Source organism: Pungitius pungitius, chromosome 12 (genome assembly GCF_949316345.1).
Source record: "Pungitius pungitius chromosome 12, fPunPun2.1, whole genome shotgun sequence".
In the NCBI taxonomy this organism is placed as follows: domain Eukaryota; kingdom Metazoa; phylum Chordata; class Actinopteri; order Perciformes; family Gasterosteidae; genus Pungitius; species Pungitius pungitius.
This window is the reverse complement of record NC_084911.1, coordinates 19,344,259-19,367,682: the sequence shown is the minus strand read 5'-3', so window position 1 is coordinate 19,367,682 and position 23,424 is coordinate 19,344,259. Positions and strand designations below refer to the sequence as shown.

General features: G+C 46.0%; 4 protein-coding genes across 8 annotated transcripts; all 4 read left to right on the top strand.

Moving 5' to 3' along the window:
* Window positions 1-434: 434 nt before the first annotated feature.
* mcm5 (minichromosome maintenance complex component 5) lies at window positions 435-5,352 on the top strand. The gene is made up of 16 exons (XM_037477545.2): window positions 435-726; window positions 1,161-1,287; window positions 1,387-1,515; window positions 1,607-1,779; window positions 1,886-2,041; window positions 2,128-2,297; window positions 2,408-2,579; window positions 2,666-2,777; window positions 2,865-3,008; window positions 3,091-3,156; window positions 3,246-3,422; window positions 3,530-3,642; window positions 3,729-3,857; window positions 3,967-4,109; window positions 4,208-4,335; window positions 4,753-5,352. Exons 1-16 carry the CDS (start codon window positions 554-556, stop codon window positions 4,852-4,854), a joined length of 2,214 nt encoding a protein of 737 aa, XP_037333442.2. The 5' UTR covers window positions 435-553; the 3' UTR covers window positions 4,855-5,352.
* A 1,661-nt stretch (window positions 5,353-7,013) lies between these two features.
* Window positions 7,014-12,139, top strand: foxred2 (FAD-dependent oxidoreductase domain containing 2). Of its 3 annotated transcripts, none has more exons than XM_037477480.2 (10): window positions 7,014-7,397; window positions 7,737-7,954; window positions 8,049-8,354; window positions 8,438-8,689; window positions 9,262-9,579; window positions 9,680-9,846; window positions 10,040-10,205; window positions 10,386-10,612; window positions 10,718-10,888; window positions 11,028-12,139. In XM_037477480.2, the coding sequence occupies exons 2-10, from the start codon at window positions 7,740-7,742 to the stop codon at window positions 11,258-11,260; spliced, it is 2,055 nt and encodes a 684-aa protein (XP_037333377.2). In that variant the 5' UTR covers window positions 7,014-7,397; window positions 7,737-7,739; the 3' UTR covers window positions 11,261-12,139. The 3 variants fall into 3 exon arrangements, with proteins under 3 accessions (XP_037333377.2, XP_037333378.2, XP_037333376.2); XM_037477481.2 differs by having other exon boundaries at window positions 7,734-7,954; XM_037477479.2 differs by having other exon boundaries at window positions 7,014-7,437.
* Window positions 12,140-12,314: 175 nt separating this feature from the next.
* On the top strand, window positions 12,315-17,013 carry ankrd54 (ankyrin repeat domain 54). Its single transcript, XM_037476435.2, has 8 exons — window positions 12,315-13,012; window positions 13,375-13,422; window positions 13,513-13,611; window positions 14,195-14,266; window positions 14,479-14,526; window positions 15,450-15,574; window positions 15,696-15,803; window positions 15,958-17,013. The coding sequence occupies exons 1-8, from the start codon at window positions 12,616-12,618 to the stop codon at window positions 16,030-16,032; spliced, it is 972 nt and encodes a 323-aa protein (XP_037332332.2). The 5' UTR covers window positions 12,315-12,615; the 3' UTR covers window positions 16,033-17,013.
* A 113-nt stretch (window positions 17,014-17,126) lies between these two features.
* hmgxb4a (HMG box domain containing 4a) lies at window positions 17,127-22,731 on the top strand. 3 transcript variants are annotated; one of them, XM_037476431.2, is made up of 14 exons: window positions 17,141-17,238; window positions 17,583-17,716; window positions 17,900-18,004; window positions 18,211-18,347; window positions 18,476-18,551; window positions 18,651-19,229; window positions 19,703-19,906; window positions 19,990-20,168; window positions 20,271-20,352; window positions 20,445-20,509; window positions 20,613-20,709; window positions 20,818-20,981; window positions 21,855-21,977; window positions 22,086-22,731. In XM_037476431.2, exons 3-14 carry the CDS (start codon window positions 17,968-17,970, stop codon window positions 22,128-22,130), a joined length of 1,788 nt encoding a protein of 595 aa, XP_037332328.1. In that variant the 5' UTR covers window positions 17,141-17,238; window positions 17,583-17,716; window positions 17,900-17,967; the 3' UTR covers window positions 22,131-22,731. The 3 variants fall into 3 exon arrangements, with proteins under 3 accessions (XP_037332327.1, XP_037332328.1, XP_037332329.1); XM_037476432.2 differs by lacking the exon at window positions 17,141-17,238 and adding an exon at window positions 17,256-17,536 and having other exon boundaries at window positions 17,639-17,716; XM_037476430.2 differs by lacking the exon at window positions 17,583-17,716 and having other exon boundaries at window positions 17,127-17,238.
* The last annotated feature ends 693 nt before the right edge of the window (window positions 22,732-23,424 follow it).

Sequence of the window (23,424 nt, the reverse complement as noted above, 5' to 3'; positions counted from 1 at the left end):
GTGGAGGGGGCTACATATCGTTTTGTGACCTCCTAAAACATTTGTATTACATGAACGGTTTGTACAATGCCTTACTGATAGTTTGTAGCCATAACGACACATCTGTACATCTGTCATCCACATAAAAAGTTTCTCAAACTAAACTTGTTTCCTGAGACTATTTCCATTTGTTTAACAGATGACTTTAAACGCTCCCTTCATGTGTGTAAATGTGTTCATTGTTCTGTGGCACATGGCTGCTCATCGCCCCAGTGCGTCCTCCTCATTCTGGTGTCTTTTTCCCGCCACCAGTCTCCAAAAAACCCGCCTTTCCGTCGCAGTTGCCCCGCCACAGAACCACTTCGACCAATAGCAGCAGGGCATAACGATTCCAGCCAATCCGAGCACCGCTGAGGGGCGTGGCCAGGCGCCAGGCGCGGGAAACACACAGGAAAGAGTTTCAGTGTTTTCGCTCACGGACACGCACACCGAGCAGCTTCGCCTCCTGCACTTTACGTCCATTTTGTGTGTGTCTTTTAATTAAGAAAATAGTCCACGGTACGAGTAGTTCAGAATGTCCGGCTTTGACGACCCGGGAGTGTACTACAGCGACAGCTTCGGAGGCGGCGACGGTCACGGCGGGGAGGAAGGCGGGCTGAAGAAGATCCAGATCAAAAAACGGTTCCGTGAGTTCCTCCGCCAGTTCCGAGTGGGCACTGACCGCACGGGCTTCACCTACAAGTACAGGTGAGTTCAGGGACTGAATCAAATCCTCTCTTAATAAGAAGGACAAGGATACGCACCGTTACATTACACGGTATAAACTGCCTGGAATAACAGTAATATTAAACTAATAGTCATTCAATTAACATGTGGAATTGATGAAAATGTGCTGCTCAGCACCCTGATTATGTCATCACAGTTCCCCCCCCCTTTTGGGCCTTCTTGAAAGCAAAAGAAGAGAATTGTGGGAAATGTGGTTGGAGCTCAGCAGCTCGTCGTGTATTTAGTGGGAGAAGTTTCAAACTTTCTTCTATGTGAACAAATGAAGCAGTAAACTACAAAAGTGAACGTTTTTGACTAACAAATATCCAGATCAGAACATGTGTCCTATGTCCAGTTGACTTACGCGAGGCTCCTGTAATTTCCTTATTTTTCCAAACCTTTTGTTTCTAATGCAGAGATGACCTGAAGAGACGCTACACACTGGGGGAGTACTGGGTGGAGGTTGAGATGGAGGACCTGGCCAGCTTTGACGAGGACCTGTCAGACTGTCTCTACAAGGTGCCCTCAGAGAACCTGCCGATGGTGAGTTTGATGTGATGAAACAGGAGTTGCTAAATTAAAAGACGACAACTGTTTAACACCATATTTTCCCCCCCATTGATAATTTGGTCTAACCTACAGCTGGAGGAAGCCGCGAAGGAGTTGGCCGACGAGGTGACCCGCCCCCGACCCGTGGGGGAGGAGACCGTCCAGGACATCCAGGTCATGCTGAGGAGCGACGCGCATCACGCCTCCATCCGCGGCCTCAAGGTACCCAGCGCGCCTCCCTTTTTTTTGTGTGTGTGTCTCGCAGTCGTCGACCAGCTGATCACATCTCAAAGTTTCCCTCTCCCCCCCGTAGTCGGAGCAGGTGTCCCGTCTGGTGAAGGTGCACGGCATCATCATCTCGGCCACGCCAGTGAGGGCGAAGGCCACCAAGGTGTGTCTGCAGTGCCGCAGCTGTCGCAACCTCATCAACAACATCCCTCTGCCCCCGGGCCTGCAGGGTTACGCCCTGCCGCGCAAGTGCAACCAGTGAGTGAACGCCGCCGTGTGGCATTTTCAACACCTAAAGGTCAGATATTTTTTTAATTTTCCTTGTTGTTTGACCTTTTTCTCTGTTTTTCTTTTTTTTTTACAGAGATAATACCGGAAGGGCAAAGTGTCCCGTTGACCCCTACTTCATCATCCCGGACCGCTGCGTTTGCGTTGACTTCCAGACGCTCCGCCTGCAGGAGGCCCCGGATGCTGTGCCTCACGGCGAGATGCCCCGTCACATGCAGCTCTACTGCGACCGGTAAACCACCTGCCCTCACTCACTGACCACAGAGGTGCGGCTGGATTGTTGGTTCAAGCTGTTAACCTCCTCTCCCCCCCCTCCAGGTACCTGTGTGACCGCGTGGTCCCGGGCAACCGAGTGACCATCGTGGGTATCTACTCCATCAAGAAGACGGGCCCCGTGAAGCCCCATGGCAGAGAGAAGAGTGCCGGTGTGGGCATTCGTGCGTCCTACCTGCGAGTGGTTGGCATCCAGGTGGACACAGAAGGAGCAGGTGAGGATGGCGTTCTGCCAAAAGACACCCCAAATGTTGAAAGTGTGACACACGGGGTTCTAGCGGGCAGAGGTGAGGTTCTGATGGCTCTTGTGTTTGTCTCCTTGCAGGACGCGGGACGACTGGCTCCGTCACTCCACAGGAGGAGGAGGAACTGAGAGCGCTGTCCGCCTCGCCAAACGTGTACGGCTCCCTGGCGCGCTCCGTGGCCCCCTCCATCTACGGCAGCGAAGATCTGAAAAAGGCCATCACCTGTCTGCTGTTTGGGGGTTCGAGGAAGAGGTGAGGATCCGGATCTGGATCCGGCTTCAGCAACGGACCCTTTCCCTGCGCCTGCTTTGTGATGCTTAGTTGCCCCGTCTCTTCAGGCTTCCCGATGGCCTCACGCGCAGGGGGGACATCAACCTCCTGATGCTGGGAGATCCTGGCACGGCCAAGTCCCAGCTGCTGAAGTTTGTGGAGAGGTGCTCGCCTATCGGGGTAATGATCGCGTTCGGTTTTCTTGAATCCGCGTTGCTCAGCGAGCGAGTTCACTCACTGATGCCGAGCTCTGTTTTGGGCCCCCAGGTTTACACCTCTGGAAAAGGCAGCAGTGCCGCAGGTCTGACCGCCTCTGTGCTGAGGGACCCCCACACCCGCGGGTTCATCATGGAGGGAGGGGCCATGGTTCTGGCCGATGGTGGAGTTGTGTGCATCGACGAGTTCGACAAGGTAAAAGAGGGTTTTGTGTGGCAGGTGGAGGATATTCAGGCTCTTTCATGTCCACGGATTGATTGATTAAAGTGTGGTTCAGATGCGAGAGGACGACCGAGTGGCCATTCACGAAGCCATGGAGCAGCAGACCATTTCCATCGCCAAGGTATTAACCCGTTTGTTAAGGCACGATGCTGTTTTTAGTGTGCTCAGCGGTTACCAGGGTAACCGTACACTTTGACCACCCCCCTCCAGGCGGGCATCACCACCACCCTGAACTCTCGCTGCTCCGTGCTGGCTGCTGCCAACTCTGTGTTTGGCCGCTGGGACGACACAAAGGGGGAGGACAACATCGACTTCATGCCAACCATCTTGTCCCGTTTTGACATGATCTTCATCATCAAAGACCACCACGATCATCAGCGGGACATGGTGAGGAGGCACATGCTTCTGTTGTGATCAGAGTGTCAGCTGTTTGACATCCTTGAACGGGTCCATGAAGGCTCTTTTTAAAAAGAAATGCATGCCTCCGCCTGTAGACCCTCGCTCGACACGTGATGAACGTCCACCTGAGCGCCCAGACCCAGACGGAGGGCGTCGAGGGCGAGATTCCACTGGCCACCTTCAAGAAATACATTGCCTATTCCAGAACGTGAGTCTCTGTCATCACGCAAGCTGTCGCTTCCTTAACGATTTAAGAATGGGCCGATCACAATGACTGGCTCTGAACGTTTGCAGTAAGTGTGGCCCTCGCCTCTCCGCCGCGGCCGCCGAGAAGCTGAAGAACCGCTACGTGGTGATGAGGAGCGGCGCAAGAGAGCACGAAAGAGAGTCCGACAAAAGGCCCTCCATCCCCATCACTGTCAGGTATTGTCTTCCGCTTAGACAGCGCTGAACGTGTGGCCCCAACTTCTGCTCCCGCCTTGGGTTACATGGGAGCTCTTGGGTTACACGTGCACGTGTCTGCTTCTTCAAGGCAGCTGGAGGCTGTCGTGCGCATCGCTGAGTCGCTGGCCAAGATGAAGCTGCAGGCTGTGGCCGGCGAGGAAGAGGTGGACGAGGCCCTCAGACTCTTCCAGGTGTCCACGCTGGACGCTGCGCTGTCTGGCAGCCTTTCAGGTGTGTGTGTGTGTGTGTGTGTGTTGGTGCTCGTGTCAGACTTGGTGACCTGGAAATGTTTCCCAGTCTCAACATCTCTCGCCACCTTTTGCCACCAGGAGTGGAGGGCTTCACTTCGCAGGAGGACCAGGAAATGATCTCGCGTGTTGAGAAGCAGATGAAGAGGCGCTTCGCTATCGGCTCTCAGGTGTCCGAGCACAGCATCGTCCAAGACTTCACCAAACAGGTCTGTCGCACTGAACGACACTATTACATAATGAGCTTGTCTTCTACAAACGTATCTGCACTAAAGCTCAAACCGTTCACGGATATGACATTTAAAGACAGGCTTTAAAAGAATCCGCTTATTTTGACTGAGTTTAGTGGCGGCTATTAAAAAAAGCCAAGATGCGGTATTTTTATCAAAAAGGGAACAACACGGCTGCAGGTACCAATGTTAGTGGCCAGGAGCTGAGCTCGCTAGTATAATAATTAAGTTTCTTAATACTATCATGTAATTTTCAGGGAAAGTAGTAAAAGATAAAACAATATCCAATATAAACAATGACTTTAAATAATACACTGAGAAATTTCTTTATTTTTAAACAATATTTTAATGTTGAGGACTCATCACTCTTTTCTGGTTCTTTCTTCCTCTTAACAGAAGTACCCAGAGCAGGCCATCTATAAAGTCCTCCAGCTGATGCTGAGGAGGGGCGAGCTGCAGCACCGCATGCAGAGGAAAGTGCTCTACAGAGTCAAGTAGCACACCCTGTGCCCATGTAAATAGTTTGGTGTTTTCCTGTTCTCGGCACTCTGTCTCCCAACGACATCTTTAGAGAATTCAGTCACTGTCTGGAGGGGATTAAGGTTAAATTGGGCTTCATGGCAGCAGCTATTGGATCACTTGTATCTACAAGGCTGTCACACAAATGTTATCAAGCTTCTGCATGATGTGTAAAAAAATTAAAGTATTTGAAATCGTAACTTTTATTTATTTTTTATTAAACAGGACCCCTAAAACGAGTTTCACAGTGCATTGCAATGGATTGTTTTAATGGTCACAGATGAGAATTAGTTATGGCTGTGATTTGATACTAAATATGAGACTTTGCGTTAATTGGTAAAGTATTGCGTGTAAATTCTACAAGCTGTAGATTCCCAGTCCAATAGTGACACAATCCCAGAGTGCACGATGGGGTGAAGATGGGAACGCAGCCCTTTTGGGCCGACGTTGACCATTATAATTCTATTATTATTGTCCCAATTTATTGAGGAGGAACACGATGCAGGATTCACAAATGTATTTTGTGGTTTGGATTTAAACCGCAAACAATTCAAAACTTGTATATAAACAAAAAAACATGATGGAATTCACAAATATCTTTATCAATATTTCAAATCGTGTAGAAATCTGGTGACATCTTCAGCACTGTTCAATTGTCACCATATTGTAAATGTGCTGCAAACATGGGAATGCTCACAATGAATTATGCAGCAGTTAAGTCACCGTGACAGATATACAGATTTGTATTCATTAACCAACAATATGAATATAACATAGGCTGAATATGTGACGTTGTATGTTGTGTATGTAGCATCGCCTTTGTCACCCCCCAACATTTACAGACCAGCCCCCTGGAGTTCTGGCCCAGGATCTCTGACACGAGTTTAGCTGCGCGCTGCTTTGTGTACTTCCAGGGGAATCACAAAAGGAGAAAGTTTAGAGGTTTTTAAAGAACAACGGACCCAGGCCAGCGCAACCATACCGTGTTGTTAAAGAACAGTGTGAAATACCCCCAAAACCTTGTCAATAACCACTTTAATATTAAATATTCTAGACCATATATGTCAAACTCGCGGGCAAAATCCGGCCCGCCAGGGCGCCGGCCGTATCGTCAGCGCCACCCCTCCACATCATTTTAACGGTCTGGGCCACGCTCCATCGAAGTGGGCCGTATTTGGACATCAGTGGCTCTGAGACAGCAAGGAGAGCAGTCTCTGTGGAACGGCCTTGAAGCCTGACTGGTGAGGATCAAGAAGGTTGTTACGGTGGAGATAATGACTTGCTACATTCTTCATGAATTTGGAATGGAATGATTCAAAGGTAAAAATGTAATACATGTTTCATGACGTAACAACTGATTAAATGGTGCAAAATGTAAGATGATGAAGGGAGTGGCGCACATGCACATTTCACAGTGTAATTCAATGGTATAGTTGGGTAAATTAGTATCCCATTATGTTTTTTTTCATCTTTGCCATCGAACATTTTGTTCGAAAGGTTAATATGTAACTCATTGTCAGATATTATATAGGTGTGTGTAATTATATGTTATCAGGTTTTATGATAGCAAAATTTGTTATGTAAAAATATTTAAAATTTGTAATGGAAGATCAATAGATGCACACATGCATCAATCATAGTTTTGATATTTTCATTGCCATTCAAACATTGAGAAATTGTCTTTTTGAAGTTGCAAAAATAGGACTTTTACTTTGGAGAAATCTCTAAATTTGTACAGTAAAAATATTAATATTTCATATTTTATATTCAGCATCCTAGTAGTCAGAGAGGTCCTTAACACAAGTACTTTGGTCTTTGTCTGCAACTACTGGGAAATGTGTTTTAATTGCATTTCGAGCTTTGAGAAATAGTGTTTTTGAACTTGCAATTATAGGACTTTTACTTTGAAGGAATCTCTAAATCTGTACAGTAAAAAAAAGAATACATACAAGAGTAGTCAGACAGGTCCTCTACATACATACTTCTATTATTATCCGGAATTTGCTATTAAAATAGCATTTTCCTTTGTTTAATACCGTAAATGCAGCATATACGTGCACTAACATTCCAGTGTGTGCTGAACTCTGTTCCCTGGCTTTCTGTAGCCACGCCCCCTTATGCAAGCAGCCCTCCACTGGCTCCGGCTGTCTGACGGGGGGGTTGTGGGTTAGTGGAATTTCAGAGGAGTGCACACACACACACACACACACACACACACACACACACACACACGCGCCAAATAGTAAACATGTAGCCGTCTCGACAGGTACGATCGATGGAAAAGCACAGATGCTGCGTGGCAGGGATCGACTGAAATAAAAAGGGAAAGTTAGGTGCTTATGTAGGTGAACCTCAGCCGAGCTCACATCTGGCTCCAGGGAACCAGGACCGGGACCAGAACCGGAACCGGGACGCCGCATCCTCTGCAGAGGGATAACGTGGTTAAGCCGCCCTTCTGGTTCCACGTCACACGCACGCGGATCTGAGATGTAGCCGCTGTGCTGCAGGGAGCCGCGGTGGAGGTTAGCTAACGTCACAGATCCACGCACGCGCGTGCACGGGGTACGAGCGAAAGAGAAGTAGTACAATTATGTTTAAGACGCTTTTCTCTGTACGGAAAAAAAACAATTGTCTTTAGCCTGAAATAGATCTCCAAATAGGATACACATGCTTCCATTTGAAGAAATATATTATAACAATTTAGGTCATGGTTAAGGTTGGGTGTGTGAAATAATATTAGTAATAGGGAGTTAATATCCTTAATGCTACAACACTCCTGTTGATGCATTTTTGCCCGAGTGATTTATTTGAGTTGTCTGGTCATTATTCATGCGTTTACCACATTGCGTCACGTCCAGCAGGTTATGGATCCGAACCTTCCTTATTTGACCCTCCTCATCCTGATTGGCTGCCCCGAGTGCTTTCCCGATGGCCTCCAGCAGAACGGCACCCGCCGCCATGACTACTGCGTGCTCGGTGCCGGGCCCTCGGGACTGCAGATGGGATATTTCCTCTCCCGGGCAAAAAGAGACTACGTCATCATAGAGAGGAACTCTGGGCCGGGCAGCTTCTTCAACAAGTAGGCCGGCTTTGAGAAGGTCCTGTCCAATGGCGCCCGCCTGCCCCGCTGATCCACCTTTGACGCGGGGCCGCTCTCCGCTCTGTTTCTCCAGGTACCCCAGGCACAGGAAGCTCATCAGTATCAACAAGATCTACACGGGGAGCCAGAACCGAGAGTTCAACATGCGCCACGACTGGAACTCGCTGCTGAGCCACAGACCCGACCTCCTGTTGAAGAGGGTCAGCAGAGATTTCTTCCCGCCGGCGGACGCCTTCCCGGTCTATCTGTCCATGTTCGAGAAGGAGCTGGGGCTGAGGGTCCGGTACGGTGTGGACATCGGAAGGATTGGGGCAGTGCGGTCCCCCGAGGGCAGAAGATACATCCTGACCGATCAACACCAGCTGGACTACAAATGCAGGTAGTTTGCGATACACCTGAACCTGAGGTAACGGTTAAAGGTTTTGTTTTCTGAGTCCATTCTTCCCCCCCCCCCCCCCCCAGCGTCCTCCTGGTGGCCTCAGGTCTGTGGGTTCCTCAGAGGGCTGAGTTCGTGGGCTCCGACCTGGTCGAGGGCTACGAGTCCATCTCCACTGATCCCGAGGACTACAAGGACCAGGCCGTACTGATTCTGGGCAAAGGGAACTCGGCTTTCGAAACAGCCCAGAGCATCTCGGGAAGAGCCAAGTTGGTGCACATGCTCAGTCCCAACCCTGTTCGACTGGCCTGGCAGACCCATTACGTTGGAGATCTCAGGTAGAGCTAGAGATGGGGTCCTTTCTGTTGTCCCGTTGGTCACACCCCTCAAAATATGTTCATTATTCATTTTAAATAATAGGGGTTGATGCAGAAAGAAGAGGATCCTAAGATATCGATGCGTGAAGTAATTAGAATTCAATGTGTTTCCTGGAAAAAGGCAGAAAAATTGAATATTTAGCTTTGAATATTAATCATATTTAGCTGAGAGTTTCAGTAACATACTCTGTGATGAATTATTCTAACTTGCTCATAATACGTAATATATATATATTAATATACAATAATAATGAAAGGCTTGTAACTGATCATAAGCAGCCACCAGTGTTTTATTTTTTTAAATCTCAAAACATAAAAAGAAATGAAACTTTTTTTCACTGGTCTGGAAGAATTTGAGTCTTTCAATGGACTCATTAACAGTGCAAACAGTGACAGAATTGACAAACATCAAATTTCACACTACATACATATGTTTATTGTTTCTTTTCATATCTCCTATTATTACAGCATATTTGCCCCCCCGTGGGTAAGGGTACCCCAGGTGATGTTTTACACTGTTTTTGTCTTGCCAGAGCTGTGAACAATGATCTTCTGGACACATACCAGCTGAAGTCTTTAGATGGGCTGGCGGAGATCCCTCTGGATAAAATAGCCATCACTCAGCTTAAGGAGCAATGCAGGAGCAGATCGGGCGCAAAGAAGAAAGTGAAGAAGCCAAAGTTCTATGTGACTTTAAAAAAGTACCTACGACACCAGGAGGAGAAGAACGGCTCCGACGCGACCGGAGAGGAAACCCTCGAGTATCACCTCGACAACTTCTCAATGCGCAAGCCCTACGACCGGGTGATATCGTGCCTCGGATTCCGATTCAACTTCAGCATATTCCACAGGTACAGACTGGTGGTCTTCTGTGTTGGGGCAGAATCTGCAGGTCATCTCCCGTTATCCTCGAGTGCTCTCACATTACGTCCTGATCTCCTATCTCCTCAGCTCGGCCCGCCCGCTCAACAGCGACAACGCCAGAGGGCGCTTGCCGAGGCTGACGGCCTGGTACGAAGGGGAGGACACCCCCGGTTTGTTTGTGCTGGGAACCGCCGCTCACTCCAGAGACTACCGCTCATCCGCCGGCGGCTTCGTCCACGGATTCCGTTACACAGGTGAAAGCCGCGTTTCTGGCGTCCTCTCTGCCAAAGCCTGCGCATCTTCATCGACGTGGTCCGGTTCCAACGGTCCACGTAGTCAACAGTGCTCATGTGTGGACTATGCACACTGTGTGTAAAGTGCACATTGGATGATAATCCATTGTCATTTCGTAGATATCTTTTAACGCTGTATCATTTTTTACCACAGTGCGGTCTGTACATCGCGTGCTTGAACAGCGTTACCATGGCAACGCGTGGCAATCAACAGAACTATCGACAACGCAGCTGCAGTCGTGGATTCTGAAGCGGATCAACGAGGCCTCTGGGCCGTACCAAATGTTTGAGGTTCTCGGCGATGTCATCCTTCTACGCGGGTAATCATGTGGTGTCTTGATGTCACCGGTGGTGTTAGACGCCCAAACACGTTATCCTACAGCTCACACAGATAAACAAATATTCATGTTATAAGTATCACTCCCCGTTTATCCTCCTTTTCAATAAGTTGTCACTTTTCTGTGTTTTTTATGGTGCTTTCGTTTCTGCCTGACTCTAAGCTCTCGCTGTGAATACGTGGAGGAGTTTACACTGCAGGCCCTGCCTCGGTTCTCCTCTCTCTCGGGCCACGAGGTCTCTGACCACGGACTCATCGTTTTGGTCATGCAGTACGGGAAGAAGAAAGTTGACTACTTGGGGCGGGGCAGGGCTGACACCGAATGGACCACAGCTTGGAAATCAAACTTTCTGCATCCAGTTTTATACTACTATGATAAACTTCCCACTGGTGAGTAAGAAGTACAGTGGCGTTAAAGGGTTGAGTTACTGCAGTTACTGAAAGGGAAGGCGCTCCGGTTGAAGGTTAATTTGAGTTCTGTTTCCTTTTTTCCAGATGAGGAAATGAAGCTCCGTCCCTCCGGCTGGACTTTACCGAGGCCAAAGGCCATCCATCACATGGTCGAGGACTTTCTCACAGAATGGGGAACTCCCATATCGCATATCCAGCCGCTGCGGCGCTTCCTCGAGCACTGTGTCCAGACTGACCTCAGGGCCTTCTATGCAGGTAAAGATCCCCGTTTTTTTTGCTGCAAATACTATTTTTGAATACCAATTTGAATACCACATACATTTCTGAATACATTTATTGTCTCATTACAGGTGGTACTTTGACTCACCCCTTCTGTTTTTATCATCTCTTTCAGAATCATGTTTCCGCTTGTCCCTCGCCCACCGCAGGCCGCCGCTGTTTTGTCAGCAGGGTTACTTGGAGCGGCAGGGAGTCGCTCGCGACAGCCGGCTGTGGCAGCACGGTCAGGACGGGGGGCCGAGGCCCACTGAGCGAGACGAGGGCACATCGGGGGAGGATCCCGCATTTCCTACCTACCTGGCACAAGCTGGAGCCTCCTTTTCTGCAGGACTGAAACTTGACTTCTGATTGTTTTGCCCAAGAGTGTTAAAGGGAGGGGTTTCCATATTGAGAAAGAAAAGTGGTCTCAAGCAATGGAACCAAAAAGAGTCCCTCCCAATGTTGCCAATTCTTAATGAATGCAGAAAGTCGCCACGTTGGTTGACCACACTGACCTTTACCTTTTAGGCCTACCTCCCCCAAAAATATAGCAGATCATAATGAATGGAAAAAAAGAATATTGCCACTACATGTTCTTCCAAATGTTAAGTTATCCGTTTGTGGGAGAGTCTTGTGATGAGCACTGAGTGTGCAGAATCTAATCAAGCAGGTAATCGTTACATTTGGGCCGAATGAAACGGTGGACCTGTTTACTACAGTCCTCTGACAGCAACAGATTACCAAGCCTACCTTTTTAAACCATGCCTCTCAAGCTGTTTATGTCCATCAGACTGACAGAATGCCATGATGCTGATCAGTGGTTTCCAATGTTTTGGGTCTGTGACTTTAAATGATCTATAAACCCTTGTCATTTGTAAACCTGGCTTGACAAATTCAACCAAAGAGTCAATGTTTTTTTTGTTTACTTTGATAATGTTTACATGTCTGAAGAAGTGCCATTATTAAGAAATTCACTACAGTGTAACTGAATTTTTCCTTATTTTGTAACAATCTCACAGCTCATCATCATCACGGGGCCTATTGGGGACCCAACCCTCAGTTTGGGAACTGCATCACTGGAAAGGCACCTTTTCCCTTGAATGTTCCTTTATTTTTAGAATCTCGGAATCTCTATATATTATAGTATGACATTTTCATATCATATAAATGTATTTTACGATATATAGGTGTAGGGTGAGGTTTTGTGTATTATTGATTTTACATGGTATTACCCGATGAAACATATTAAAGAAGGATTCCAAGTAAATACGTTTTGTGGACTACCTTTTTTATACGCGTGCGCATGCGCGGTTATTGGTCCAGCACATGACTGTTTGATTGGCTCCCTTATTTGCGTCGATTCTATTGGACAGGCGCAAAACGAACAACACGCAACCTGATTGGTCAGCTCTTTGTTGACCGTACAATGGGTGTGCCTTTTACTCGTTTACCTCCGCGACAATGAAAGAATGTGAAATAGGAGACATTTTGCTGCTGTTTAGGAAGGGTTCCTGCGTTTCAAAATACTGCCAAACACCGAGAATAAAACGCCTTTGACGAGGCAGGTTCTGAGGACACGTGCCGCGCGACTGCATCGCCGACGCAGCGGGTGCGATATTCAAAGTTGTCCTATAACGTGATACGACCGCTGTCGTTCCCGTTTGCTTTGGCAGCCGCGGCGAGGACCGCAGCACAAACACGGCATCCACATGTCACGGTAAAGTATGGACGGGTGGAGCCCAATTGTTGCGACAGCCTCGGATAACGACCGCTCCAGCTCCGAGGGGGAGTACATGGTGGAGCCCGGACCCGAAGCCGACGCGCAGGGGGTTGAGGGCAGGGAGCCGCGGGGCGTCGGGACCCCGGAGATGACGGACCCCGGGGGTACCGCTGCTGTCGGCTTCGGGATGACCGGGACCGGGGAGGGCAAAGTGGTGTTGGGTAAGGTCGGACAGAGAGACGAGAAGGAACTCCGGTACCTGCACTTGTTGTGGGAGCCCGGGTGCGCGGAGGTCGGCGCCGGGAGTGTGAAGAGCAAGATGGGGAAAATGACGGGGAGGAGGGCCCGGCGGCAGCACAAAGTGACCCGCAGCCTCGGCCCCATGGGGAAAGATGTCTACGGTAAGTGACAGCTTTACCTACGAATTACAACTGAGCATGTTGATTTAATACGACTTATAAAGTAAGTTAGATATACCCGCACAGGTAGTAATGCAGTGATTACCAGAAGAAAGTATTATTTGTCATCATATTATTACCAAAATCCCAGAAGCTGTGTAATAACCTGCTACCCATGCTCTAATAAACAGTACGCAGGTATACAGCTGCACATCAGGAGCTGATCACCCCCCCCCCCTCTCTCTCTTGACAGTGTGAACCCAATGAATGGAGCCTCTGTTTGTTGATGTAAATGCAATCAGATCCTATTCATCCACCAAAAGCAATATTTACATACATGTCATTTTCAATGTGTGTTTCCCCAGCTGCGAAAAGACTGCGGGAGGCAGCGAACAGCAACGACATCGACACAGGTATGAACAGTGCGGTGGGTGCAGTAAAATGCCTCGCAGGTAGTGTGAAGGTGATCACAGTTGTGTGTTTTTTTTTAATTTTTATTTCAGTTCGAAAGCTCCTGCAAGATGACACCGACCCGTGTGCCGCAGACGACAAGGGGAGGACAGCCCTCCATTTCTCTTCCTGCAATGGCAACGAGAGCATTGGTAGGTTGGTGATTAACTTGTCTGGACAGTCTAATTGGGAAATTGGGTACAACACAACTTACCAAATTCTTTTGATTTTCTTCCTTTTACCAGGGATGCAAACAGCACACTTTTCGGCGCCTCATGCTTTTTTTTGTAAAACAACATTATCTTCAAGGAGCAACCTGTACTTTCTGAAGTATTTTTGCAATGTGAATTTGCAGTTCTGTTAAATAAATAGAACAAATGTGTTGGAAATTAAAGCTTTTTAATGCTTTTTCTTTATTCAATTCATCAAAAAAATAATAGATCGATTAATCGATTATCAAAATAATCGTTACTTGCAGCCCTAGATATATTTTTTATAATGTTATATAATCATCTAGTCATGTAATTTATTAAACATTTTAACATTTCCATGTAAGTGTATGGATGTTCGCCGCGGGGCGAGGGCTGAAAAATACCTCGCTCTTTTTTGACCATACATGTGTTTGCATCCCTGTTTTACACTGTATTTTATTATCAGTGACAGTTCACTATTTCACAATGTCCTCCTCTCTCTCTCTCTCTCTCTCTCTCTCTCTCTCTCTCTCTCTCTCTGCAGTGCAATTGCTGCTGAGCAACGGCGCTGACCCCAACCAGCGAGACAGTTTGGGAAATACCCCCCTCCATCTAGGTAAGAAAGAACAATCACACGCTCCCTGTAAAGCCTGCAGCGGTGTGGTTTGAAAGGCACGTAACTGGTTTCACTCTGACTCACTTCAGTGCAGCTGCAGAACGACATGACAGCAAAAGTTTTAGGGACGCTGTTCGGCGCACAAGTGTTTTCAAAAGACTTTTGTTCTTGTATTTGCGTCTAAACTTGCTGCTTTTCAACTGTGTCCGCAGCGGCCTGTACCAACCATGTGCCTGTGATCACCTCGCTGCTGAGAGGAGGTGAACCTCTTTGGTGTACCTGTCGCTCCGTTTGCCTTTGTGTGAGATCTTGTTGTTGTAAGCTAGCTGAAGATAAAGAGGCACGGGATAGACTTTTAAACTCTTTATTCAAGGTGTTTGTTGCCCTAAAGGAGAATATGTATTTAGGTCCTTCTCAAAAAATTAGCATATTGTGATAAAAGTTCATTATTTTCCATAATGTAATGATACAAATTAAACTTTCATATATTTTAGATTCATTGCACACCAACTGAAATATTTCAGCTTTATGGAGATGAAGATCTCATGAAGAGCTCACGGATGAAATATGCTAATTTGTTTAGATAGGAATTTTGGGTTTTCATGAGCTGTATGCCAAAATCATCAGTATTAAAACAATAAAAGACCTGAAATATTACAGTTGGTGTGCAATCAATCTAAAATGTATGAAAGTTTAATTTTTATCATTACATTATGGAAAATAATTAACTTTTATCACAATATGCTAATTTTTTTAGAAGGACCTGTATATCTCTAAAACTCTGAGTTTTATTATAAACATTATATAAAGCAATAGTACTGCTGCCCTGGTTCCATGTAGAAGAATGCAGTGTGATATGTCTGCTTATTGAGAATCGTGTTTCAACTGATTCCCAGTGCCTTTCATGTTGGTGTTCTATTGTGTAATTGATTTGGACATCGGTTTGCCATATTTTCCCACTTAAAGATGGCTGCTTCAAACAAAAAGAGGCCAACTTAAAGTAATCTACAGCATTTAACTTAATGTAATTCAGATGTAGGATTGTAACCACTCATACTGTATGTCTGGGTCACCATGCCAATGCAGTAGTGTCAACTAATCACAAAGGCATCCCAACACGTTTTAAATGTTGCCAGATAACTGACGTATCTGAGGAATTGGTGCTCTTATTTTCTCTGTCAAGGAGCCCGTGTGGATGCCCTGGACCGAGCAGGCAGGACCCCCCTGCATCTAGCGCGCTCCAAACTCAATATTCTGCAGGAGGGAGATTCACGCAGCTTAGAAACCCTGAGAGGAGAAGTCACTCAGGTAGAGAATGGGTTCATTTTCCCGGCTTCTGCTTTGGATTGATCTTGAGTGGTTCGGCAACAGCATGCTCAATTTGTTTAGATGGATACTGAATCATTTTTCATTTGACTTTCCTTTGTAGATTATTCAAATGCTGAGGGAATACCTGAACTTAATGGGCCAGAGTGAAGCTAAAGAGAGACTCGAGCACATTTCCGCACAGCTGCGGCACACACGCACCAAAGAGCAGGTGAGACTTATATACTCAGTGAATAAATATCAGATTCATGGTGTAACTAAAGTTAAATGTATGCTTTTTTTGTATGTATTGATTATTCTTATGGATTTACTTCAATTTCCCCAAAACTCACACATGGTTGTATCTATTTTTCCTTCTTTTTTAGGTGGATGAGGTGACCGATTTATTGGCCAGTTTTACATCGCTCAGTCTACAGAAACAAAATTTGGGGGATAGATAGAAGAAGAGTTGTACAAGGAAGCCTTGCTACTTTTTAAGAGAATGCATCTGCTGCATCATCCTTGACCAGACAAGTTAATACTAAACCACACTGAACCAAAATTCTGGGGGTTTCTCTCCATATTCCAAAGTACAGATTTATCTACAGCATTACTATTCAGGACCGTGACATTTACACACCATGTCATTTTAACCAAAATAAAACCGTGATTATTTTGAAAGCATTTACAGCTTTAGGGAGTTTTTCATATCGTTCCTGTGAGAAAGACTGAACGCTGAAAATGCAGACGGAGAAAAAAATTCTTATCCTGGTTAAAGTGAAAAGATGCTCAAAATGGAAGCCCAGTACCGCAGTGTAGTGGATATCTATTTATAGAAGGAAATGAGTGTCACATGTTAGCTTTTCAGAAAAAGGGATAAAAGAAAGCCTTTAGGGAAATATACATTAAGAACAGGAAACAGCTGGAACAGAAACCAACCCTGAGGTGCAGTGGGATCATCACTCTCTAATGTGTGTGTGTGTGTGTGTGTGTGTGTGTGTGTGTGTGTGTGTGTGTGTGTGTGTGTGTGTGTGTGTGTGTGTGTGTGTGTGTGTGTGTGTGTGTGTGTGTGTGTGTGTGTGTGTGTGTGTGTGTGTGTGTGTGTGTGTGTGTGTGTGTGTGTGTGTGTGTGTGTGTGTGTGTGTGTGTGTGTGTGTGTAAGGGTCACAGCTGTCTCTATGTGCTGACATGATCTCTTTTTGCCTGCCATTTCTAGCTAAGTTCTCCGATAATTATAAGACATTTTTCATGAAATGTTTAAACAGTTTTCACTGTTGTATTTTTGTTTTTCTTATTGATGGCCTCTTTCTATGCCGTTGCTTTTTCTCCTGTGTTGCATGTAATGTTTGTATGTGAACCCTACTGTGAAAGAACATTTTTAGATATTTGACTATTGTTGGCAATGGATATATGTGATTCAATAAATCAATGTTTGGCTATGATTGTAGAATATTGTATTTTATACATTATAAAAAATGTAATTTTGTGTAATTTATTACTTAATTAAATATATCAATATTCCAGCATTTAGTGTTCACGTTGCACAGTAGGATCGCACTGATTGGCTACGTTACCGAAGCCCCTCCCCCTACGTCGACACGTATTGTTGCTTCGCCGAAAATAATAAAAATGGCGACCGGACCCGCGTAAATTGGATATCCATAGAGGTAGTACAATTTATTAGACACAGTATTTCCTCTCTCCTTGGTGTGTACAAACAGCAAACGCTTTTCGCCCCAGTGGAGACTAAGACACGAGCAGAGTTAAATGCATGTTTTCCACTTTATTTTATGCACTTGAGACGAGCGCGGCCTAGCTCTTAGAGTAAGCCTCGGGCTTTCCTCAGTTGCTGTCACCGGCGGGCTGAGGCCGCGCTCAGCGAGACCCGCTCGAGTGCTGGAAATGTTTGGAAGCTAACGACTCAAAGTGAATGGAGAGGGGGTGTGTTTGTGCATCTTGATGAAAGTAGGCGGGAGTTTGTTGAGCTATCGTTTGTTTTACTGTTTTGCAGGTGACAGACCACAGCATTATTGTAACATAGCGTATCCTGTATTTTCCTTCAATTAGCAGCCATTCGTTGGATTCTTCCACACTTTGAGCAGCGTTACGATGGGGTTACCTGCAGCTCAGTGCAGGACTAAACCGGTACAACCTTCTTGTAGCCGTTCCGTACCTTTACAATGTGATTACTATTGTACATGCGTAATATGTAATCACGAATGGCCAAGTTCTCCCCTTTATTATTGTGTTTCGTTAAACTGCTGATTGTTTTTTGTCCAGGATGGATAACCTTAACTTGCATTTGTTTGGTTTCTGTTCACTTTACAGGTCAGAATCCTGCCTTTTGTTGTCCGTGACATACTGTGACAAATACACGTTTTGACAAAGTAGGAGCCATGGCTTTTGAGGAGATCAAGAATAAAGGAGGAATTGGTAATGTCTGCTTGTAAACTGAATGTAGTTTTACTTTCATTCCACAGCACACACTTATCCCAGATTTGCAAATGTATGCTGTCAGATGCACGATAAATAAAATGTTACTGTTGGTTTGCGCAAGGAATGGAGAACATATCAAGAGACGTGAATGAAACCATTTTTTTTAATCAAATCATTTCACTATTTTTGACCATTTATTGTAGATGTGGGGATGGAAGGAGACCGAGGCCTTGTAGCCGGGCGTAGCCAGAGAGAGAAGAGGAGGTCCTACAAGGATCTCTTAAGGGAGGAAGAGGAGATCGCTGCTCAGGTCCGAAAGTCTTCCAAAAAACGACCCAAGGTAGGTTATCTATCAACATTAACGTCACTAAATAGTTTATTATCACAGGAAGCTTTTAAGAAATCTCAGCACATTTTAGTTTATCTCCAAATTGGGGAACGAAAAGCAATTGTGTTATTCAAAATCAGGATTCGGAGCTGTTCGCACTTGGAGGGGATTCACACAAAAAGAAGAAGAAACATAGTGATGACTACTATTACAGAGGTGAGATGTTGATGTGCTGTAATAATATTTTAATTTTACCAACAACAAAAAAGACAACTGTGTTTACTCTTTTCTTTTCCCATGTTGTCCCTGTATCAGACCACGATGGTTCAGGTCCACCTTCCCACAAGAAAAAGCACAAGTCGGTCGATCGCTCCCCTACCATCTCTTCCCCCTCGTCCTCCCTCCCTACAGACACAGCCATGGGCCTGCTGCAGGCCATCACCTCTCCGCTGGCAACTGGTTCAGAACCTAGCCCCCACTTACATAAGAAACCCTCCTACCCGCCCTTCTCCTCGCACTCTTCCAAGGACCGCAAGCGTGAGAGCGGCGGCGGAAGCAAAGGGAGCCACTCCTTCTCCCACTCCCGCCCCGCAGCCTCATCCTCATCCTCCAAGAAGCACTCCTCGTCTTCCTCCAAGTCGTCACTATTCCACGGCGGAGCGCCCAAAGAGGAGCCGTTGACGTTACGCGAGGCCGACGGTCTGAAGATGAAGCTCATCATGTCGCCAGAGAAAGAGGAAGCAGAGAGCTCCCCATTCACGTCCCAGCCGTCCAAAGGAGGTGGAAAGAAGGAGAGGGATAGAGACCGGATGCAGCACTCAAAGGCGCCCAAGAAAAAAGTGCAGCTGAGTCGAGATCCACTGCCTGTCATCGGGAAAGAGGTGGAGGTGGAAGGTAAGGTAACCCTAAACATGTTCATTTGGATGCAAGTTAAATAATTACACTTCTCAGTCTTAACCTAAGCAAACATGCACAGGCGTGGTATTGACAAGTTTACATGGGGTGTTTTCAGACTTGTTTGGGAGGGTGGCGGCCATGTTCCTAGGATGCAGAGTCAAGGTTAGCAAACCAAAATGTAGAGAAAACGTAGTGGAAGTAAGAGAAAACCTAATGAGTTGGGAGGTGTGTAAAATTAGCTGCTATTCCTAATCAATCCACTAGGGGTCGCACTCTGTAAGTGAGCGCTTGGGTTGGACTAGGGGGGTCGATCACCAAGGCAGTGCCATAGATGGCCTGCTAAAGGACAAATATAACTTCATTCAAAGCCATTGGTGCACCTGGAGTCCCAGTGTACCATACCACTGTAAAATATTTTACTCGTTTTAGATTGTGTGTTGTTCATTAACATCCATGGACGTGTTATTCAGGTCATTACGGAGGGGGCATGGGAGATGACAGCTCGTCATCTGGGGGGGAGCTGGAGGCAGGGGAACTGGTGATAGATGATTCCTACACACACATGTCAAAAAAGAAGAAGAAGAGCAAAAAAAGCAAGAAGAAGAAGGACAGAGAAAAGGACAGAGACAAGGAAAAAAGTGGGAAGGACAAAAAACACAGCAAAGGATTTGGAGGTGGGTTTTTCCCTTCGTTGTTTCCTGCTTCCGCCGCGGCACCAAAATGTGTAATTCCTTTGTCTTTGCACGGCACTCTTCAGACTCATCGAGGGGACATAGCCACTCCCACCCCACCGTCACACACAGCGCCGTCGGCCCGATGTACGCCATGGGCACGCCCGTCCCCCCACACCACCACCAAGGCAACGATGGAGTGACAGAGAAGAAGAAGAAGAAGGAGGAGAAAGATCGGGAAAAGCACGAGAAGGAAAAAGATAAGGTGGATATTTAGTTGCATTGGCAGTTTGAGGTTGAAAATCAGTCGACTTGAAAATTCAGCAAATCGCTTTTCTGTCGGTTCTGTTTCTTTGTCCTCTTTCAGCCCAAGAAGAAGAACACAACAGCGTATCAGGTGTTCTGTAAGGAGTACAGGGTCAACATCAATGCCGAACAGCCAGGGCTCGGTGGGTGGCGTCGTGACTTCCAGCACACAGCAATGACACTCGTCACTTTTAGAACTAAACATTTGAAACCATATGTCTGTCCTACTCTGCAGTCTTTGGGGAGCTCAGCAAACGGCTGGCTGAGGTGTGGAAGGCGATGCCAGAGAAAGACAAACTGGTGCGTTTCTGTGCATTCGTAATCTTTTTTGGTAAAAGATCATTTTGAATATTGCTGTTCCCCTTGCAGTCGTGCTGGTGCACTGAATGTTTGTCCTGCGCAGGTCTGGAGGCAAAAAGCTCAGTATCTGCAGCATAAACAGAACAAAGCCGAGGCCACCACCGTCAGACACAAGAGTGCAGGCGAGGGCAAGAGCAAAGGTAGCGCCAACGTTTTACAGCAGACTGACGATGTTTAATACGTTGTGGGACTCCTCTACTGTTTGACCCCTCATCCATAACTGTTGTGTTTGCGTTCGGTCCTGAAAGCTGTAGGAGCGGCAACAGGGATGGTGTCACCAAACCGAGCGTCGGGCGCGTTGTCCCTGTCCCCGGCACGAGTCCCAGATGTTGATCCCATCGATGCGGCGGCTCACCTGCAGCTTCTGGGAGAGTCCCTGTCCCTGATTGGCCATCGGCTACAGGAAACGGAGGCAGGTTTTTACATGCGGGGGCCCATGTGTTGCATTTTCAGTGCACTGCTGTGGATGGAACCTCTAAGCCAGATGGGGATGGTGGACATATTCCATAAACATTTTATATTTGAAGTGTAACAAGGGAATATTAAGGGGTGGAAGTATATTAAAGACTACTGCAGTATTAAAACACTATACTTCATATTTATAAAATATGGCATTCATTTGACACTTTGTTTATACTGGAATTAGAAGAGAATTAGGACCCAAGACTAAATTCAGAATTTAAAAGCACCACAGGGAATGTGCACATGTGCACAGTGGTTGCAGCAGTGCTTCAGAAGTCGCATTTCTCGTATCACCTGCTGTCTGCGTTGATGTGTTTTGTAAGACACAGGCGTGGAGCACGGATTCAAAGCCAACAAACACACCCAAACTGAAGCCGCTCTGAGACAATGGGGCCTTCACATGCTCCCAAAGGCGTACTTTGGACTTGTATGTATTGTTGTTGTAACACGGAAACATATAAGGTGTGTCGTATTCTATTGTTTAAAGCTCACATTTGCTGTTCCAACTCACAGGGGCATTTATGTGAACGTTTCCAGTTGTTACGACACCACATGAACGCAGTACAGGGGCCCTACCTGGCAGTGTTAAAGATAACGAAGCATGAGCCCTGTACAAAAACACAAACAGACTAAACTCAGCCAAAAACATGATCTCTTTCACTGAATTGACATCCTAGTTTTTAGTCTTCATCATACCGGGTACCAACAGTTCATGTCTCAGTGGTACGGAGGACCAGACCGCTGCAGACTACTTTTGGAAGAGGTTTCTTTGGTAGTACGCTGTGGAATAGACGTGTCATGTGACTGGTGTTCTTTGTATTAGGGGATGGTGGCAGTGTCTGGGAGTCTGTCCGTTCTTCTGGACTCCATCTTGTGTGCGCTGGGACCTCTGACCTGTCTCAGCGCGCAGATACCACAGCTCAACGGATGTCCTCGGAATGTCCTGGTAAAGTATTAGCGCTCGTTGAGTGGAGTCGCGTACACTCGAGTTGACCAATCGTGTGCGTCTTTGTCAGTTTCCTAACAAAGCTGTCTCTGTTTTATTTTAACTCAGTCGAATACGTTGGATAATATCGCCTACATCATGCCGGGGCTGTGAGGAGAAGATGATAATCAAAGTTGAGCGACGTGACCGCAGGACTTTAATTTAAGCCACTTGCTCGGCATCTGAGGACTTGGATATTTCTAGCTTCAACGTTTTTTAAAGTGTATTTTTTTAAAAACCTTGTTCTTATTTTTTTCTATTTTTTATATTTTTTAAATGAAACATTTTACTGAACACAATGTCTTGGCTTGCCAGCTTAGTTGTATTGTTAATGTACAGTGTGTTGTAAAAATGAGTAGTGTGAATGTAGTGAGTGTATGCGTGCACTTGTTTAGTGTGTTTGACTTTTCTGTCTAGATACTAGATTTTTTTTTTAACTGAAAAGTACAGGAACATGTAAGTAATTTGGTCACGATCAACATAATATATTTGACAGCCCCTGTGTTTTACCTTTACCATGTAAACAATGCTGTCATGCCTTGCCATTTTATACATTAGATATTTTTCTGTGCATCCTTCATTTAGATTTGGACTGCTCTGTAGAAAAGACTCTTGGTGCAACTTGTTGAGGTATCAGGGCTTTTTACTTTGTTTTAAATCATAAACTGATAAAATCACTGTCACATAGCAACATTAAAACAGTTTCTAAAGTCAACGCTTGCTTATTATTTTATTATGAGCTCAGCTCAAGGTGTAACCGGTTCAAACTAGGGCTGGGACATTAGCGCGTGAATTAAGATTAATTAATTACACAAAAAATAACACAAACATTTTTAACACATTTTTATACTTATTTTTTGCACCGCGGAACGTTTCTCACTGGATGAGTTTCGGCGGACCGATTATTACAAACCACAGTGAACATGAACGAAGAAGCTGACCGTGTCGGGTGGCCCCGTGAATGGGAAATCTTAATATAATAAACACACGGATGGAAGCGTCGATAAGAGCGTGGTGAGTTGAATTTGAATGTAACAGAGAATTGGAGGGTGGATGCACTAACAAGGGTAAACAAATCTACACCCTGTGCCAGACTGTCAGTTTAAGGTTGTCTACAGGATGCCCTGAAGTAGACAAACATGTGATTGTCTTGAAAAATGCCCTCAGAGGCTGTAATAAGTTTCATGTCAGTGTGACCACTGAATGAGACACATCTGCTCATCTTTACTGACTCATCCGGCCTTCTCTCCCGTCAAAAAGGTGGAACCCTATAGGCTACGTAGCATGGCTACTAAGTGCTAAAAGCAAAGCAATTAACATCAAATTTAGTCAATTCATCATCATTCAAAAGATTCTTCATCATTCTTGACAATGCCATCATAACCCAAGTGAACGCGCCTTGTGTTTC

Bases quoted from the DNA above. Each gene is read 5' to 3' on its own strand.
- mcm5 (XM_037477545.2), top strand. From the start codon at position 554: ATGTCCGGCTTTGACGACCCGGGAGTGTACTACAGCGACAGCTTCGGA. The intron at 2,298-2,407 runs GTGAGGATGGCG...GTCTCCTTGCAG, and splicing joins GGTGGACACAGAAGGAGCAG to GACGCGGGACGACTGGCTCC. The intron at 4,110-4,207 runs GTGTGTGTGTGT...TTTTGCCACCAG, and splicing joins GCTGTCTGGCAGCCTTTCAG to GAGTGGAGGGCTTCACTTCG.
- foxred2 (XM_037477480.2), top strand. From the start codon at position 7,740: ATGGATCCGAACCTTCCTTATTTGACCCTCCTCATCCTGATTGGCTGC. The intron at 9,580-9,679 runs GTACAGACTGGT...CTATCTCCTCAG, and splicing joins AACTTCAGCATATTCCACAG to CTCGGCCCGCCCGCTCAACA. The intron at 9,847-10,039 runs GTGAAAGCCGCG...TTTTTACCACAG, and splicing joins CCACGGATTCCGTTACACAG to TGCGGTCTGTACATCGCGTG.
- ankrd54 (XM_037476435.2), top strand. From the start codon at position 12,616: ATGGACGGGTGGAGCCCAATTGTTGCGACAGCCTCGGATAACGACCGC. The intron at 13,612-14,194 runs GTAGGTTGGTGA...CTCTCTCTGCAG, and splicing joins CAATGGCAACGAGAGCATTG to TGCAATTGCTGCTGAGCAAC. The intron at 14,267-14,478 runs GTAAGAAAGAAC...CTGTGTCCGCAG, and splicing joins AAATACCCCCCTCCATCTAG to CGGCCTGTACCAACCATGTG.
- hmgxb4a (XM_037476430.2), top strand. From the start codon at position 17,968: ATGGCTTTTGAGGAGATCAAGAATAAAGGAGGAATTG. The intron at 18,348-18,475 runs GTAGGTTATCTA...ATTCAAAATCAG, and splicing joins CTTCCAAAAAACGACCCAAG to GATTCGGAGCTGTTCGCACT. The intron at 18,552-18,650 runs GTGAGATGTTGA...TCCCTGTATCAG, and splicing joins TGATGACTACTATTACAGAG to ACCACGATGGTTCAGGTCCA.